The sequence below is a fragment of the Marmota flaviventris genome, chromosome 14 (genome assembly GCF_047511675.1).
Source record: "Marmota flaviventris isolate mMarFla1 chromosome 14, mMarFla1.hap1, whole genome shotgun sequence".
NCBI lineage: Eukaryota > Metazoa > Chordata > Mammalia > Rodentia > Sciuridae > Marmota > Marmota flaviventris.
In genome coordinates, this window is record NC_092511.1 from 7,714,862 (window position 1) to 7,732,271 (window position 17,410).

The 17,410-nt window shown below is 47.8% G+C and overlaps 1 protein-coding gene across 1 annotated transcript; it reads right to left on the reverse strand.

Moving 5' to 3' along the window:
• Positions 1–3,173: 3,173 nt before the first annotated feature.
• Ntsr2 (neurotensin receptor 2) lies at positions 3,174–11,030 on the reverse strand. The gene is given in 5 exon segments (XM_027937772.2): positions 3,174–3,527; positions 3,529–3,703; positions 4,674–4,764; positions 6,377–6,650; positions 10,383–11,030. Coding segments are annotated over 5 exon segments (1,332 nt in total). The 5' UTR covers positions 11,007–11,030; the 3' UTR covers positions 3,174–3,359.
• Between the last annotated feature and the right edge of the window lie 6,380 nt (positions 11,031–17,410).

Below are 17,410 nucleotides of genomic sequence, written 5' to 3' on the forward strand. Positions count from 1 at the left end.
CACCCAGCTCCCTAGAGACCAAGTTAGCTAGAAACTGAGCATTGCACACTAGCAAACGCTCTGAGCTCCTACCATGAGCTAGACACTCACCACATGCCTACTTAACCATTATTTTACTTAATTTACACAACACTCTAGAGATCATTGGGACCACATTACAGAAGAAAAAAAATAGGACTCAGTGACGTTAAGTGACCTGTCCAAGGCCACCCAGCTATTCACTGACAGAAAAAACCCAGCTTGGTGCCTGCAGGTATAATCATAGTTCCATCCCAGCTGCTTCCCACCAACCGGGTCACTTCCACTGAAGGCAGCGAGGCTTCTGAGGTCCTCACAGGACACAGGGGTCCATCTAAACCTTTCTCACTGGGGCAGCTGGTTGGGCTGCCTGTTGGGGCGGTGCTGGGTGTGGGTATATGCCAAATATACCCCACTGTGTGCCATCCAGAGACTGGGCAATGCCAGCATTAAAGTTCAGAAGTCATTTTAAATACAGAGGCCTGAACCCCCTGCATCTACCTTCGGATTCTGCAGGCAGCCTCGAGGGAGGACCATGGACCGAGGTGCCACCAGTGTAACGGCTTTCATTTCTTTCTCGGCCTCCTTGCTGGGGCAGACTTCCCAGCTTGGGGGAATTAGCATTTTAATGAACAAAGCAGTTGGAAAGGCCACTGTGGGTTTTTAAAGCCCTTCATGTCCAGAGAAAAACACAGAATTCTGTGACCGCATTTGTCATTCGCGGAATATGCTGTCCCAGATTCCCTTCTTTCTTTCTGGACTCTGGCACACACTCATTTTTCTTGCCTGGGACCTGTAGTCACTCTTGAGCTAGTTCTTGCTCTATAAAAGGGTCTTTCCCAGGCTTAGCAATTCCGCTGCTAAGAAGAAGGGGTTCGGGCGGTGTCAGGGGTTGAATTAGACCTCTAAAGACACACGAGTCCTCACCCTGGCACTCAGCATGACTTACTTGGAAATAACCATGACCCTGAGTAATTAGCTAAATTAAGGTGAAGTCATCCTGGAGAACAGGGACCCCCTCCTTGAGAGTGACACAGGTCCTTATGAGAAGAGAGACACACAGACGGCCGTGTGGGAACAGAGGCCAAGCTCGGAGCCAGGGAGCACCCCGGTTTGCCCAGCAGAAGCTGGAGGAAGTGAGGTGGGCCTGCCCTGGGGTCTCTGGAGATTCGACACCTTGATTTGAGATTTGTAGCTTCCCGGATTCTGAGAGAATGAAGGCCTGTAGGTTTGGGCCACGTTGATTTGTCATGGCTGTCACAAGAATCACAAGAAAGGAAGCCGGGTGCCGAACCCTGGCTTCCTGTTTCAGTTTGGCCTTGGCTACCCAGGGTTCTGACTGACCCAGTGGCCCTGAGGCGAAATCTGAGGAAATAGGCTCTTGTGTAGCCTCTCTTGATCTTGGTCAGGCGAGGAAGCCGTCAGACCAGCCAGCACAGGGCAAAGGGCACAGCGTCTTGGAATGTGGAATTCGAATCTGCATTGAGGACCTGCAGCATCCCTTTAAAATGATGATGCCACCATTTTTTTCAGAGGACGAATGCCCCCAATTTAATAGAAGTTATCTGTATGGTAGGACTCTGGGTGATTTTTTTTTCTTTCATTCATTTTTTTATATTTCTGAGATAATGACAGATTTATCTACAGTCTTAAAAAATGATAAAAGAGACTTTGTGTACCCTGTAGTAGAATTTTGACATTGGTGGGTTTGTATCACTATAAGAATCCTTATCACATGTTCCCAACCATCCCCACCTTTCTCCCTCTCCCTGTCACCACACCCCAGGGCCTGGCAATCAGTACCATTGCCTACATTTCTCTCATTGTGACAGCTGCTATTTGGTGAGCTCTTCTGGTGGTGGTCGGTGTAGCACTGAGCATCTGTCCATATTTATGATGTCATTTAACTCTTAAAAGCCATGGGTGTCATTACAGTCACCCCTGGGTTAGATGCGGCAATGAGGCCCAACAGGGGACCGGTGGGTTTTGCTGAGTCCCACAGTCAGCAAGCAGCAGAGGCAGGGTTGCTCCCCAGACCCACCTGACCCCAGTCTAGGCTCTTTCAACCATGCTCAGTGCCACCACCCTGGACAATGGTCCGGGGAACTCAATTTCTATTTGAAATTTGTTCTCTAGAGATCACACACAGAGGATTATGTCAACAAAGCAAAACAAAACAAAGCTCACTTCACAGGGAGTGCTTCCTTCTCTCCATGTTTCTGAGTGCCTAGCATGACTGTGCCCGGACTGTGGGACAAAGACAGGAGTCCCCAGCCCATTCTGGGGTTGCCCACCTCCTTAGCAAACCCGCCGTGTTCATTGGGAAGGGCTGCACTTGACTTCTCTGAATCTGTGTGACCTGTACACAATGTTAGAATAGACTTTTGTCTTCTGTTAGCTCTTCTGGTTAATAAGGTGATCACATTATGGTTGTGTCATGAAATAAGATTTATACCCAACAATCCGTTAATGGTGGCCTAACAAGTAGGATTTGTTTGGGTGCTTTGCCATGATTCCTTTAGTTCCACCCTGTTGGCCCTGTAACCTTTGAGCATCTCTTGACATCAAGCTCTTGGGAAGCAGCAAGTTACAGAGACTGAGCACGGAGCTCCCTAGTCCCCAGTCCGGGTTCTAGGCCCTGAGTTATCAAGGAGTATGTGGAGAACCTTATGAACTTCTCTGTCCCCATTTTCCCACATATAAAGGTGCTGTAGTACAAGTTGAGTGTCCTATTCTGAAAATCCAAATTCTGAAATCTACCTCTTGTCCAAGATGGTGCAGGTGGCAGGACACTGGGCCCATGCTCTGAGGCAGGAAGCATGTGGCCGTTCCTGATAAGCCACACAGCCATTGTCCAGCTGCCACAAATCAGGCCTTGTACAGGCCTGAGTCCAGTTAGGGGGAAGCCGGTGATGCCCCAGCTTTCCAGAGCCCACAGAATGCTCCTCTTGGTGTGGACTGCTGTGTCCAGCTGGAAGAGCGTGGGGAGCTTTGTGCAGCTAATATGAGGTCACTGTTAAGCCAGACTGCTGGTCTGTCACTTGGGAAAACTCCTGGGACATCTGAGCGCAAACTCTACGAGCATGAAGCCACCAAAGCTTCCAGGAGAGCAGAAAAGCAGTAATAATGTCACAACCATGACAAAATGGCACGGGCTGAACTTTATTGAGTGTTGTTATGCACAGGTGGTGCTGCTGTGCTCTTTGACGGTAGCTGTCACTAAGAGGTGGGCTCTATCTTTGTTATACAGAAGGGAAACTGAGGCCAAGAGGTGTTATGTGACTTGCCTGCAGGCTCATGGCTGGTAAGTGGCGGAGCTGGGGTCAGTGGAGTCCCTCTGGCTACACAATGGAGACGATCAGTGATGACGGGCCTCGTCTGATACGCAGGTGACGGGCACTCAGCCATTCTCTCTCTCTCTGCTCATGCTTGTATCTCATCCAGGTCAGGGGATCGGGAGGATCCCCAAGGCCTGAAGCTGTACCCACTGGGGTGGGACTCTGGGGCTTCCGGGGGCAACGGCTCCATGGGGTGGTGTTGGCCACACAAGGCACTCAGGGACTCCAGGAAGAGCCTCCTGAAGGAGGAGGACACGGCGCTGCACAGGACAGGTGTCACTGCGGAGCTGACGTAGAAGAGCATGTTGGTCACCATGTAGAAGTAGTGATAGAAGTCATAGAGAGCGCTGGAAGGGAAGCCCAGAGGCCTGGTTAGAGGGCCTGTCGCTCCTCACACCCTGCCAAGGCCTGTCTCCTCCGGGCCCAGGGAGGAAGGCCTGTTTTTGGCTGCCAAGAAGCAGCGTTCCGTCCCCACCAGCTGCCCTTGGCCGAGGTACTCCACCTTGCCTCTACAATTTGCCATCTCTGGCTGAATTCCTGACCTACACAGTGAGGATGACCCTGGAGAACGACAGGATGTATCCATCCAGGCCACTGAGATGCTGGGAGCCCGAGGGAATGGACATGGTCAGAGATGTGGTGTCACTAAGTGCTGAAAGTCTCTCTGAGAAGAAGCCTATTCCCTGTTGCAGGAATTCTTTGCAGTAGTAAGGGCTTGGCCACTGCGTGCATGAGCACATGTGTGTATAAGGGGTGCAGAGGGCTCTGAGAAGCAGGCCTCAGTTGACACAGCTATATCCTCAGGGCCTAAGTGGGATCTTTACTCTGTTAACTTCTACTTATAATCAGAGGCATTGTGGTTTCTAAAAGGAAGAGAATGGATTTTCTCTTTTCCAACTATGTCATAAAGGGTGTGCATGTCCTGGTCTCTGTCTCAGGAGCCTTTGTTAGCTCAAGGAACCACATCTGTAGTCCTCTGCTGCCTGTGACTTTGTATTAACATGGCCTTCACCCCTATCCCTGGCCTGCAGGCTTCTGTCCACCCTAGAGTCAGGATGCCCATAGCTATGACTACCACCTACAAGGCTTCTCACTCACATGGCCCCCACAGGGACAGAAATTTCTAGAAAATACTGTGACTCTCCCCCCAGTTGGGATACTAAGAGTGCAGAGTGGGCAGGACCATCTGGAACACAGGCCAGAGATCCACAGGTCCTTCCAGAAACAGAGGGTCTCTCTGGGGAGCAGCGGCAAGCCCAGGCACAGAGGAGTGCTGCCATCCCTCCCACCGTGGCCAGGGCTGCCCGCCACACTTACTCGGTCCACGCCTCATCAGAGACGTAGCAGTACATGAGCCTGCGGGCGTGGTATGGCATCCAGCAGACCACGTACACCGCCACGATGGCTCCTGCAGGGCAAGGGGACAGAGAACAGGAGAAAGCCAACACATTCTCAGTTGCACCGTCTCCACGGGAAGAAGACACCCAAGGTGACAGCAGCCTTTCCCTGTGACTTGTACCTGGAGTCAGAGGGCAGGGAGAGAACTTGGCCATGACCTGATGCACTCCTATCTGAATTTGTTCTTGAACTTTGTACCACCAAGTTCTCTGGGTGAATGTCCACTTCAGCCATGACCTGGACATGACATGCTTCCAGAGTCCCCCCCCCCCCCCACAGCTCTCAGAATGTACTCCCTGCTCAGGGCCACATAGTTTCACCTGGTTGGTAACTACATTCACCGCAGAACTCAAATGTCCTTCCAGCCATGGAAAGGCCCTCCAGGTTCTAAGGGATAGATGGCACCACCATCCACCGAGCCACGTGCCACAAAGTCCTCTTATCTATCTCCTCCTAAATCCCATCGATTAGAGAGCTCTCCTCACCATCTTTCTCCATCCCCGTTGCTACCACCCAAGAAGCTCTGTCTCCTTCTCATTGGACTCTGACAACTGTTTCCTAACCGCCCACCCCCTCCCTCTTCTCCTCTCCCCTGCTCCACTGGAAAACCCGTTCTCTAGGCCAGTGTGGGCCCAGCAGCCACCACAAGAAGCTTAGTAGAACTGCAGGACCTCGGGCCACTCCAGACCTGGAGTCGGAATGTCTGGGTTGGCCCTGTGCGCTCTGGCTCGCTCCTATGTGCAGGAGCGTTTGAGAAGCACTTGTTGTGTCCATCCTCCAAAGAGCCACCAGGGCAACAGATCTCAAAATGGACTCTCCCCTGTCACTCCTGGACAGTGACTCTTGATCTCTGCCCACCATCTTTAAAGCAGAGCCTGACACCTTCAAGTGCTGGCTCTGCTACTTATCACATGCATCGCACCCAGCTCCTGGTCTCTGTCCATGCACAAGACCTGGATGTCACTGAGGGCACAGATCTAGCTCCTATTCGGTCCTTCCACACCTCAGTTTGTGCCTGGGGCGTAGCAGGTGCTTGAAGAGACCTGCTTTCCTGTGCTTTTTAAAGTTCCAATGCTAGATTGTCCCAGATCCTCATAAAAACAAGCACGCAAGCAAAGAGATCAGTGTTGTAGGAGGGAAAGGGGAGGGTAAGGGGGCTGAGTTTGGGGACTCAGTCAGTCTGAGGGTCCACACTTCCGAGCATGTGTTCTCTCACTCTAGCTGCTCCTTGGACTCATTCATACAGCTCAACCTCCAAACAGAGACCAGGTCTCTGCTTGTTTGAGTATGCGATTCCTGGGGCAGATGAGGACTTGCATGAACAAAGTTCCCACTTCTTCCTTTAATATCTCTCTGATGGGCTGGGGGTATGGCTCAGTGGTAGAGCACTTTCCTAGCAAGGCCCTGGGTTTAATCCCCAGCACCACAAAAAAAAGGTGGGGGGAGTGTAACATCCCTCTGAGCCTTTGCAGGAAGTCTATTGCTGAGTACAGCTCCCCTGAGGCATAGGAAAAGGAGGTCAGGAAGGACAGTGACTTGCTAGGTCACCTGGTCAGGACCTGGTGGAGGCAGCCCTGGCACCCAGACCTCTCTCCCTCGGGAAGTGTGACAGAGGACTTAACTGAGAACCCGGACGCTGTGCTGGAGGCTGCGGATCTGGCCGGCATCCTTGTGTCTCACCAGGCTGGGGTGGCCCCCAGGGGAGAGGGTCTTCCTCCATGTGATGAAGCCCAGGAGACCCTCCTCGCTCAGTAGCTCCAGGCGGCTGGGCATGGAGTTGCCTGGGGCAGAAGCTGATGGCACCTGGGAGTAGAGGGCCATCAGGTGGCTCACGGTGACCCCATTCAGGAAAGTGGTCAGTGCCAAGGGGAGCAGGAAGGACACCAGCACATTCACCTGTGGAGGCAATTCCAGGTCACAGAGGCAGAGCTCTGGGCATCAGGGGGCGCCCAGCCCAGAATTTGCATCTGTAGAATTCATGGCCAGAAGGGCCAGAGGATGATGCTGGGGGATGCTCAGAAAGCTGGGAGTGGGCAATGAAGAGAGAAGAGATAAGGACCCTGGGGATTCGTTTAGGATGCTCAGCATCATTAAATAATAGGATTCTAGAGAGGAAAAGGATTCAGAAAACAAAGGAAGGAAATTATATGGAAAATCCCACATTCAAAAAAGTTTTTCCCAAATTGAGCAATCTGAGTTTCTAGACTGAAAGGTTGTCTGAGTACCAGAACAATGTCCAGAAAGAGACCCACACCGAGGTTTCTGTGGACCTAAGGAAAAGCTGGAGTCAGGTGCAGTGGTCCACACTTGTAATTCTAGCAACTCCGGAGGCTGAGGCAGGAGGACCATGACTTTGAGGTCAGCCCCGGCAACTTAGTGAGATCCTGTTGAAGGAGGAGGAGCAGGAGGGGAGCTGGAAAAAGACTTGGGCACCCACTAGGGGAGCCAAGGGCAATGGAGGGAGTTCCCAGGCGCCCTCTTGTGCAGGAGCCTGGAGAGCCAGGAGGAAGGGAGCAGAAGGAGAGAGGGCTCTCGGGAGGAGGACAGAAGAATAAAAGATGAACCTCAGAGGGCATCTGAAGGGTCTGAACATATTGAAATGGCCCTTACTCTTCTGGTTAAAGAATTTGAAAATGAATTAGAAACAGATGCATAGAAAGTTAAGCAAATGAAAAAAAGACTACAGTATGAAGGTCAAGGAAACAAAGGCCACGTCAGAAGGAAAATACAAAGACAACAGACAGTGCGGCTCACTGTGAAGAATATTTACATAGCCACAAGAGGACCAACGCAACAGATCCAGCAGTGACACGCTTCTCCTGGAGGGATGGCAGGGCCGGGTGAGTGTGTCGGCGTGGAGGGTAGGGACGTAAGAGCATCACCTTAGTGCAAACTATCTGAATTGGGCACTGTGCCTTTTTAAGGAACTCCCACTCCTGTTTTCTTATCTCGATCACAAATCAGCAACACCATGGGAAGGATAAACCTATACTTTGCTGAGGAACTGAATGGACTGATATCAACAGCAACGTATTTAATTGCTATCAAATTGTCACTTTTATACTGGTCAACTCACAAAGCGAAAGTAAAAATGTATTCATAAATTAGTTCTTAATTATTGGGAAAATTATGATTCCCATAAATCTTTCTGGAAAAACTGTATAGCTTTTTGTACTTTCAAAAACCATGAGTTTTTTTTTGGGGGGTGGAGGGGATGGAACCCACTCATTTATGGACAACAGATCAACTCACTGATAAGACATTGGGAAAAAAAGTGAGCCAAGATAACCCTAACTTGGATCTGGTTATTTTGTGTTAACGCATCCTGTATGTCAAAAGTTAAACTTTTCTTTACATGCTAGTTGCCGAACAATGGTGTTACTTTGAGAGAATTTGCATCGTATAAGGTCAAGAGCTGGCTCCTGGTGCATCTCGGGCTGTGCTGCAGTGACCTCCCTCTGCCCCTTATCCAGGGAGCTGTGTATGCAGAACATTCCAACCCAAACTATGCAGGTCCATGTCATTTTTAAAGTCCAGCTCCAAAACAGGGACAGCCTGGAAGCCACTGGCCTAGTCTGTAACAAGAAGCAGGACCTGGCATTTGGGGCATTTGGGCACTTGGTTGTCCAGGTCATTGCCATGCCTCGCCTGGCCTAGCAGGGAGCTGCACAGTCAGGCCTGGGCAGCAGTGCTCTGGCTGTTCCCTAGCAGCTTGGAACCACGTGGAGGCTGCTGGGGGTACACGAGTGTCGGCCATCCTCTGTGCTTGCTAAGATGTGCTTGGGCCAGAGCAGAGACCAGCAGCACATGGACAGGATGGCTGAAGTGTGAGGTCATGGCTGGTCCACCTGATGCAGTGGGAGGGCTGCATTTGCATGGGTCAGATTACTGTTCTGCTCCTGGGTTTTGGCTTTTTTTTTTTTCTTTCCTAGACCTTTCATCTAGACCTTTTACCCTTTGCCCAAATTTTCTAAAAATGAGAACTGCCCAGTCAGTTCTGAGTCGATTATATTTATAGAGGCTAGAGTAAGTGCCTTCTAAAGTGAGTGTTCTCTTTGAGCGTCTTTCCATATTCTTGCTAAGGCTGCGATTGGTATATAAATTCCCTTTGAAATCCTTTACAATGTTGAATGTTCTGGCCTCCTTATTATATCTGCACAAAATCCCATTAAACTGGATGTTCCGTCCAGCTTTTCATGGGGATGGAGATTACTAGATTTGATGACAATAAATATTAATTCTGACATTGGCAGTTCTGTAAACACACATCCTAAAGTCCATGTATCAGCAGCTTTGGGACAATGCCTTGTTCTAAGTACTTCTGGGACTTCAGCACCAGAATGTCACAACTGTTGGTTCTAAAGGTTCCAAAGACACATGAAGAAAAATAAGTAAAGCCCACGTTGGCAATCTGGACTCTTCTTTGCTTGGCACCTTCACCCATAATTAAAACATTTACAGGTTCTATATTCCTATGCAATGCCCATTAGCACATAGGTGGCAAATGTCACCTAGAAGCTGATGTAATAAAGACTTCATTCTCCCCCAGGGTAACTGAGCTGTCTTGGGTTAGAAGCTTCCTGACACTGAGTTCAAGCCAGAGTTCATGCAGAAGCCATCCTTCCCTATCAGCACGAGACAGAAACACTTTTCAAAGAGAAAGAGTATTTGGTTGCTCAAAATCCTCGGTTACTTTCTTCTTGGCTTTGTAGACATGACCCTGCATGTCTCAGCCTGCTCTGCAGTACTTGTATTCAAACAGGTCCTCAAAAGGCTCCCACCTGCTGGACAGATTCACTCTAAAGTGGCAGTCCACTGTCACAGCCTCAGAGGCAGGGAAGCCAGGCCAGGAGGCTGAGGCAGAGCATGCAAAGCCATATTTTGGGTACGTTCACCTGATCATATTTAATTATCAAAGGGGAGGCTGGTGTCCTGTCCTTGCCAGGGGGACAGACCTGAATGTGCAAATCCTACTCATAGACACATGAACATCTTTTTTTCTGAATCAGGGATGCTGCAAAGACAGCAAGAGGTGGAAGGACTCCCGGAGCCATGAGTACCTGACTCTGTCCCCAGGTCCCAGGCCTGCCCCATCATCCTTGCCCCAAATTCCTTTTAAAAGAAATCCACAAACAAAGGAAGAAACAGTCATCAACCATCGCTGCCTTATCCCTAGAGGAAAGTCCTGGGTTCAAGGAAGTGGAAGAATGTGCTCCACTGGGCGTCCAAGAAATGTTAGGCCCTTGTTAGTCCCCAGAGCCTTCTGGTTTCCCCACCCGGCCTCCTGGGAGGTTGGCTCCAGAGCGGTGTGGTTATGGTGACGGTGGTGAGGGGCATCTTCTGAGGCACGGTGGTCAGGAAATCTGCATTTTTACAGGCTCCCCAGGAGATTCTTAGGCCCAGTAATGTCTGCGCACCACTCTTGTAAGACTGGGAAGAACGCAGGCTTTGGGAGTTAATTTTGAGTTCAAATTTGTACTTTTCTCAATGTTTCACTTGGCCAATTCTCTCCCCCAAGTCTTTTGTAAAATCGGATGGTAACCCTCTTTTGTAAAATAGCGTTGAAACCCTCTGTCCCTCCAGGGGGAGGTGCGGGGACAGTTCCCTCCCCCAACCCCACCCACTTACCTGGATGAAGACCTGGAGTGTGGCGCGGCTCACCAGCACAGTGCACACGCGCGAGGAGGGCTCTGGCTCTCCGCCCGCCGTCTCCAGCTCGTGCTTCTGGCCCATGATGATGGCCATGGGCAGGGCGAAGCCCAGCGAGGCGGCCCAGACCAGCGACAGCAGGCGGCGGGTGCGCCGCGGCGTCAGCAGGCGGCGGGCACGCAGGGGCTGGCACACCGCCAGGCAGCGCTCGGCGCTCAGACTGGTCACGCTGAGCACCGTGGCGTAGGCGCACAGCTCGCGCACGAAGTAGTAGCCGCGGCAGCCCAGGTCGCCGAAGACCCAGGGGTAGTGGAACCACACGAAGTTGTAGAGCTCCATGGGCACGCTGACCAGCAGCAGCAGCAGCGCGGAGAGCGCCAGGCTGAGCACATGGTAGCGCAGGCGCCCCGGGCGGCCGGCCCGCGCCTTCAGCACCACGTGCACGGACAGCGCATTGCCCGCGGTGCCCAGCGCGAAGATGAGCGAGTAGAGCGCGGTGAACAGCACCTTGGCCCAGAGGCGCGTGTCCACGCCCAGCCGGGCGTCCAGGCTGAGCCCCGGACTGGGGCTGGACCTCGGGGACCGCGGGCTGCTGGTCTCCATCCGGCTCCCGCGGCCTGCGCTCCCTCCCTCCCTCTGCCCGGAGCCTGGGCGAGCTGCCCGGTGAGCCAGCGCCTCCTCCTCTCTGCGAACCTCCAGAACCGGGAGGACACGCCCCTGAAAGGAGTTCCTGAGCCAACGCGGGACAGTGAACTCCAGCTTCCCAGTTCCGTTCAACCTGGGAGAGCGCGCGCCGCTGGAAAGGGGCTTCTGCTGGGGCAGACTTATTATGAGTTGGGTGGGACCCCACCGCTCACTGCTGTGTGTCCTTGGGCTGTCCCCCCCCCCCCCCCCGAGTTTCTGCTGATTTCCTATCATTGCATTTGGTCAGACTGGTTGTGGGTATATAAAGGAACCCTAATATCTTACTAATTTCTCTGTTGTGGGGCCGGGAGGCTGAGATTGGGTGCCAGCAGGGTGGGAGTCTCAGGAGAACTCTCTTCTGGCTCAACAACTTGTCATCTTCCTTTTGTGTTCTCACATGGCGGGGAGAGAACCGGAGAGCTCTCTGGGCTCAGGAATTTAGGCTTAACTTCACTGAAGATTTACAAATAATCTTGGTGTGCCTCATTTTCCCATCTCATAAAACAATGAAATGGAATTAGATTATTCCCCAAAGTGGTATGCAGATCTCTAGGGGTCTACAACCCCTTCCCAAGGATCTGCAAAGTGAAAACTATTTTCTCAGTGACTCTCAAGCATGGCCATTCCCTGTGCTGGGGTCACACTGATTGCCACCTGTGATGGTGCAAGGCTGCAGGTCCTCCCCTTGAACTGTACCAGACGCCATGCTCTTTATCACAAGGACTTGCCATCTAAAAAATCAGCTGGGCTCCCATAAGGATACTCTTGTCCTTGATGAAGCAATAGAAGTTATTAATTTTTATTAAGCCTTGACCTTTGAGTGCCCATCTTGTCGATGTTCTGTTTGTGCACTGGGAAGAACGCACAGGGCACTTGGGCTGTGTGTGATGGGCAATGGCTGTCCCAACGGGAAGAACTTGTGCTCTCTTGTCACAAGGTGCACTGATGTTTTTTCCCCCGGAGCACGATTTTCACTTGAACAAATGGACAACAAACTTTAGTCATTTAGAGCTAGGTAATTTGGTAAATGTTTTCTCAAAACTGAGTGCAGTCAACCTGGCAGGGAAAATCACAGCAAGTATGTTGCTAAGTAAATTTGTAATACTTGAGCTTCCGACCCAGCAGAAATCAGAACTTTGGACCATTGTATGTGTCACCACAAGCTTGATGTTTTCCAGTATTCAAAGTCTCTTCTCATAACCATGGTAATATTAAAACAATGTGATTTTCATAAAATATGTAAAGGAATGTATCAACATTTGGGAGATCTTCATACCTACGTGAGCCAGCATTCTACAGATGTTACAAAATCATGCATGGGTAAAAGATGCATTGAAAATGGAAAGTTGATCAATGGGTTTGAATATAACCAGTTATGGAAAATTCATTGATATATTTTCAGTTTCCCTATTGTAACAATGTTTACGAAAATGCTGCTATTCAAAGTGGTATAATATTAAATACCCACAACTCTTTGGGAGGTTATTAAAATACTCTCCTCTTTTCCAACTACATGTCTGTGTGAGGATGAATTTTCTTCATATACATCAGCCAAAGCAACATATCATCATAAATTGAATACAGAAGCAGAAATGAGGACCTGGGTCTTAAACTGGACTAAACATTAAAGACATTTGCAAAACTGTGAAGCAATGAATTATTCCTCCTTGCTATTTTTATTTGTAAATATGGCTATTTTATATTGACAAGTAATAGATTTATTATTGTCATTTTAAATTAACTGACAAATATTTTTTAAATTTCTGTTTGAATTTCCAATGGTGTAAACTTTTGGTTTTAGGACCCCTTCGCACTCTTAGAAATTATTGAGAAATCCAAGAACTTTTACTCATGTGGATTATACCTATCAACACTTATAATATTGTATTAGAAATTAAAACTGAGAACTCATATTTAAAAGTTTGAGAACTTTGGGATTAAATTTATACTTCCATCATGTTTAAAGATTTCACGTGTGTGAAGTTCATGGTCAAGGGGCACATCATCACTAGAGGCCAAGACCTTGTCATATGACACATACTGCCACCCACTACATCACCAAAGTCCTCTCTAACCTGCTTCCTTTTACCTAGTGCATTGTGTCCACTTTTCAATAAAAAATCACAAATCACATTAAAAGGCAAAAACCACAGTTTGCAAAGAATGAAAAAGTATTAGAATAAGAGATTTCAGAGATGTTGGAATTTTTAGACCAGAAATTTATGAGAAAAACAAAACTGATTAATATGCTAAGGGCTTTATTGGAAAAAGTAGCAAGAAAAAACAGATGGGCAATTAAAGCAGAGAGATGGAAATTCTAAGAACCAAAAAGTGCCAGAGATCAAACACATTGTAACAGAAATGCAGAGTGCCTTTCATGGGCTCATCAGTAGACTCAACACAGCTGAAGAAAGAATCTCTGAGCTTGAAAATATGAAAGCAGAAATTTCCCAAACTGAAAAGCAAAGAGAAAAAAGACTGGGGGGTGAAAACTCAGAATAGGATATCTGAGAAATGTGGGACCACCACAAAATGTATAACACTGCATCATGGGAATTCCAGAGGGAGAAGAGAGAGAGGAATGTTTGACTGGGAATTTTCCCACATTAATGACACACACCAAGCTGCAGATGCAGGAAGCTCAGAAAATATAAGACACATGTCAAAAAGCAACTCTTGCACACATCATATCCAAACTGCAGAAAATTGAAGGTAAAGAAAAATATTGAAAGAAGCCAGAGGAGAATAAAATGCTTCATCTGCAGAGAGCAAAGATATTTGACTTCTTTTCAGAAACCAGGCAAGCAAGGGGGAGAATAGAGGGAAATATTTAGTATTTTGAAAGGAAAAAGAAAACACCAACCTAGAATACTAGATTCTGAAAAATCATCCTTCAAAAGTTGAGTAGAAATAAAGACTTTCTCAAGGAAATAAAAATTGAGGGAATTTGTCCACAGACCTGCCTGGAAAGAAATGTTTAAGGAAGTTCTTTAGTGATAAGGAAAATGACGTAAGTCAGAAACTGGATCTACAGGAAGAAGAGTCTGAGGATGAATAAGTGGAAATAAAAGAAAAACTTCACTATGCTTATATTTTAGTTGATCTAACAAATAGTGTTTTGTTTGAAATAATAATAGCAAAGATGTATTTAACTGTATTACTTATGTCTACAAATGTTGCTCACCCTGTGGTTGGTTACATCCCAAGGAACCCGTTGTAAGTTGAAAATACTGCAAGTTTTCCTCCACCTAACCTACTAAACATCATAGCTCAGCCACACCATATACCGTAAAGCATGTCGGTCGTTCCCACAACTGCAGGGCTAACTGGGAGCCCTGGCCTGCTGCTGCTGTATCATGAGGGTGTGAGACCACATATCACTGCCTGGGAAAGGATGGAAATTCAAAATTTGAAGTATGTTTCTTATTGAATTTACATCGTTTTTGAATCATCATATGATTAAAAACTTACAAGTCAAACCATTGTAAGTGAAATAAATGAATGGCAGCAATTGTAGCAGGAATAGCAGGAAGAATGAGGAGTATTTTGTCATTATAAAGTACTTGTGCTACCCAAGGAGTGGCATGATGTTCATTGAAAGTGGCCTTGGAAAGCTGGTGCAGTGATGCATGACTGTAATCCCAGCGATTCAGGAGGCTGAGGCAGGGGGATTGCAAGTTTGAGCCAGCCTCAGCAATTTAGGGAGGCCCAAAGCAACTTAGTGAGACCCTGTCTCAAAATAAAACATGAAAAGGGCAGGGGAAGTAGATCAGTGGTAAAGAGCCCCTGGGTTCCATCCCCAGTCAAAAAGAAAGAAAAAGAAAGTGATCTTGGATTAGTTATAAATTTATCTTGCAAACTTGAAGGCAATCACACATACACACACACACACACACACAAAGAATGAAAGAAAGAAAGGAGAAAAAGAAAAAAAGGAGAAATAGGAGGAAGAAAGATATGTTAAGGAGAAAAATCAAGTCTTATAAAATTCCCAATTAGAACCACAAAATCAGAAGATAACGAATATAGTAGCTATTAATTCAATTATGTCAATCATTTAAGCATAAATGGTCTAATTTCACAATTAAAACTGAGAGATCATCAAAGTGGATCAATAACCAAGACCCAATTATCATGTTGTGCGTTCTAAAAATATTTGTAAAAGATATATATGACAAAGGACTCTCATCCAGAGTACATAAACACACTGAAAACTAAGTAGTAAGAGCTGGGTGTGGTGGTGCACATCTGTAATCCCAGTGGCTCAGGAGGATTAGGGGTTCAAAGCTGGCCTCAGCAACAGTGAGGTACTAAGCAACTCAGTGAGACCTTGTCTCTAAATAAAATTCAAAATAGGGCTGGGGATGTGGCTCAGTTGTTGAGTGCCCTGAGTTCAATCCCCAGTGCCAAAAAAAAAAAAAATCAAAACAAAACTCAATGGTCTGAAGACAAACAACATATTAAAAATAGGCCAAAGACCTTAACAGACACATCACCAAAAATATATAGGTGGCCTGTAAGGATATGACAAGATGTTACACACCAGACGTCATCAGGGAAATGCAAATTAAAGTAACAATGAGATCCCGCTGCCCGCCACTGGGATGGCTAATATGCTAACATTGACTCCACGGAATGCTGCTAAAGGTGTGGAGCAAGAGGAAGTCTCATTCACTGATGTTAAAAACAAAAAATGGGGGTAAGGACATAGTTGCATGGTAGAGTGCTTGCAGAGCACGTATGAGGCCCTGGATCTGACCTCTAGCACTAAGTATATAAATATATAGAAAATTTTAAAATATAGAAAATAAAAAAAAATATAGAAAAAAATAAAAAATGATACAGCTACTTTGGAAGACAATTTGGCAGTTTCTCACAAAACTAGACATATCCCTTCCCCATATGATCCAGCAGTTAGGCTCCTTGGTATTTACCCACATGAAGACTTACGTCCACACAAACACATGAACATGGTTGATGATAGGAATTTTATTCATTATTGCAGGAGCTGAGAAGCAATCAATATGTCCTTCAGCAGGCAAATGGACAAACACTGTGGTGTCTCCAGAGAGTGAAATATTGTCCAGTGCTGAAAGTGATGTGCTATCAAGCCACGAGAGGACACGGAGGAAGCTTGAGCACCTTTTACTAAGTGGAAGGAGCCAATCTGAAACGCCTACATGACCGATGACATTCTGGGAAAGATGAAACTCTGGGACAATGAATGGATTGGCCAGGGATTAGGAGGGAGAGAGGGCTAGGCAAGCACAGAGGATCTTTTGGGCAGCAAAACTGGTCCTTGGGATTCTGTGACACTGGGTACACATCACTGTGCCTTTGTCAGATCTTAGAACGTGCCACGCCAAGCCCGAACCCTGGAGTAACCGAGGACCTTGGGTGGTGATGACGTAGTAATGTAGGGTCACTGATGGTGACAAATGCGCCACTGTGGTAGGGGTGTCGAGCAGCGGGCGAGCAGGAGGGCATACCCATTCTGCTCGATTTTCCTGTGAATCTAAAACTGCTCTGAAAAATAGAGTTTTTAATTAAAAACAAAACAAAACACAACAACCAAATGTGACTTTTTCTCATGGTGTGTAACACCCATAGTGCAGGGAACTACTGGTGCTGTTAAAGTGGATTAAAACGGAGACCCGGTTCAGTGACTCTCTGAGCAGACAAAACCAGCGTCTCGACCTTGCTTGGTTACAAACATGAGCACATCCTAACCTGGACTGTTTCTTGTCATCGCTTCTATTACAGAAAATCAAAACTTCAACTTCACCAATCAGAAGCTGCTAACTAGACTATGCACCTAGGGACCTCTAGTGACCTAGGCCAAAGAGGGCAGCTACAGAACTGCAACCAATGAGACGTTTCTGCACCCACCTTATACAAGTCATCCCCTTGGGTTCCTTTCATGGATGGCTGTTTGCTCAATCAATCCAAAACATTTATTGTGCTGTGGTTTACCTTTTAACATTGCTAAAGATGATTAGGGCCAGGATCCTGTCCCGAGGGGTCCCTCTGGTGGACAGGTAGTGAACCCCCCCTGGCAAGTTCTAAGGGAGCGGATGGCGAGGACAATGCCCCTAAATTCTGCCCTTTCCTCCCTGAACTTCAGTTTCCTTATCTGGAAAATGGTATCATCGATCCTGGAGGAAGGTTGTGAGAATTAGAGATGACATGTAAGTAAGGCACTTGGCACCTAGGAGGAGCTCAGAGAGGTCAGCCCCTGACCTCTGTCCCTTTCCCTCAAAGATCAAAGGAAGAAGTCCTCATGGGGTGGAGAGTCAGGGAAGGCTTAGGGGCCTGGGCCTTGG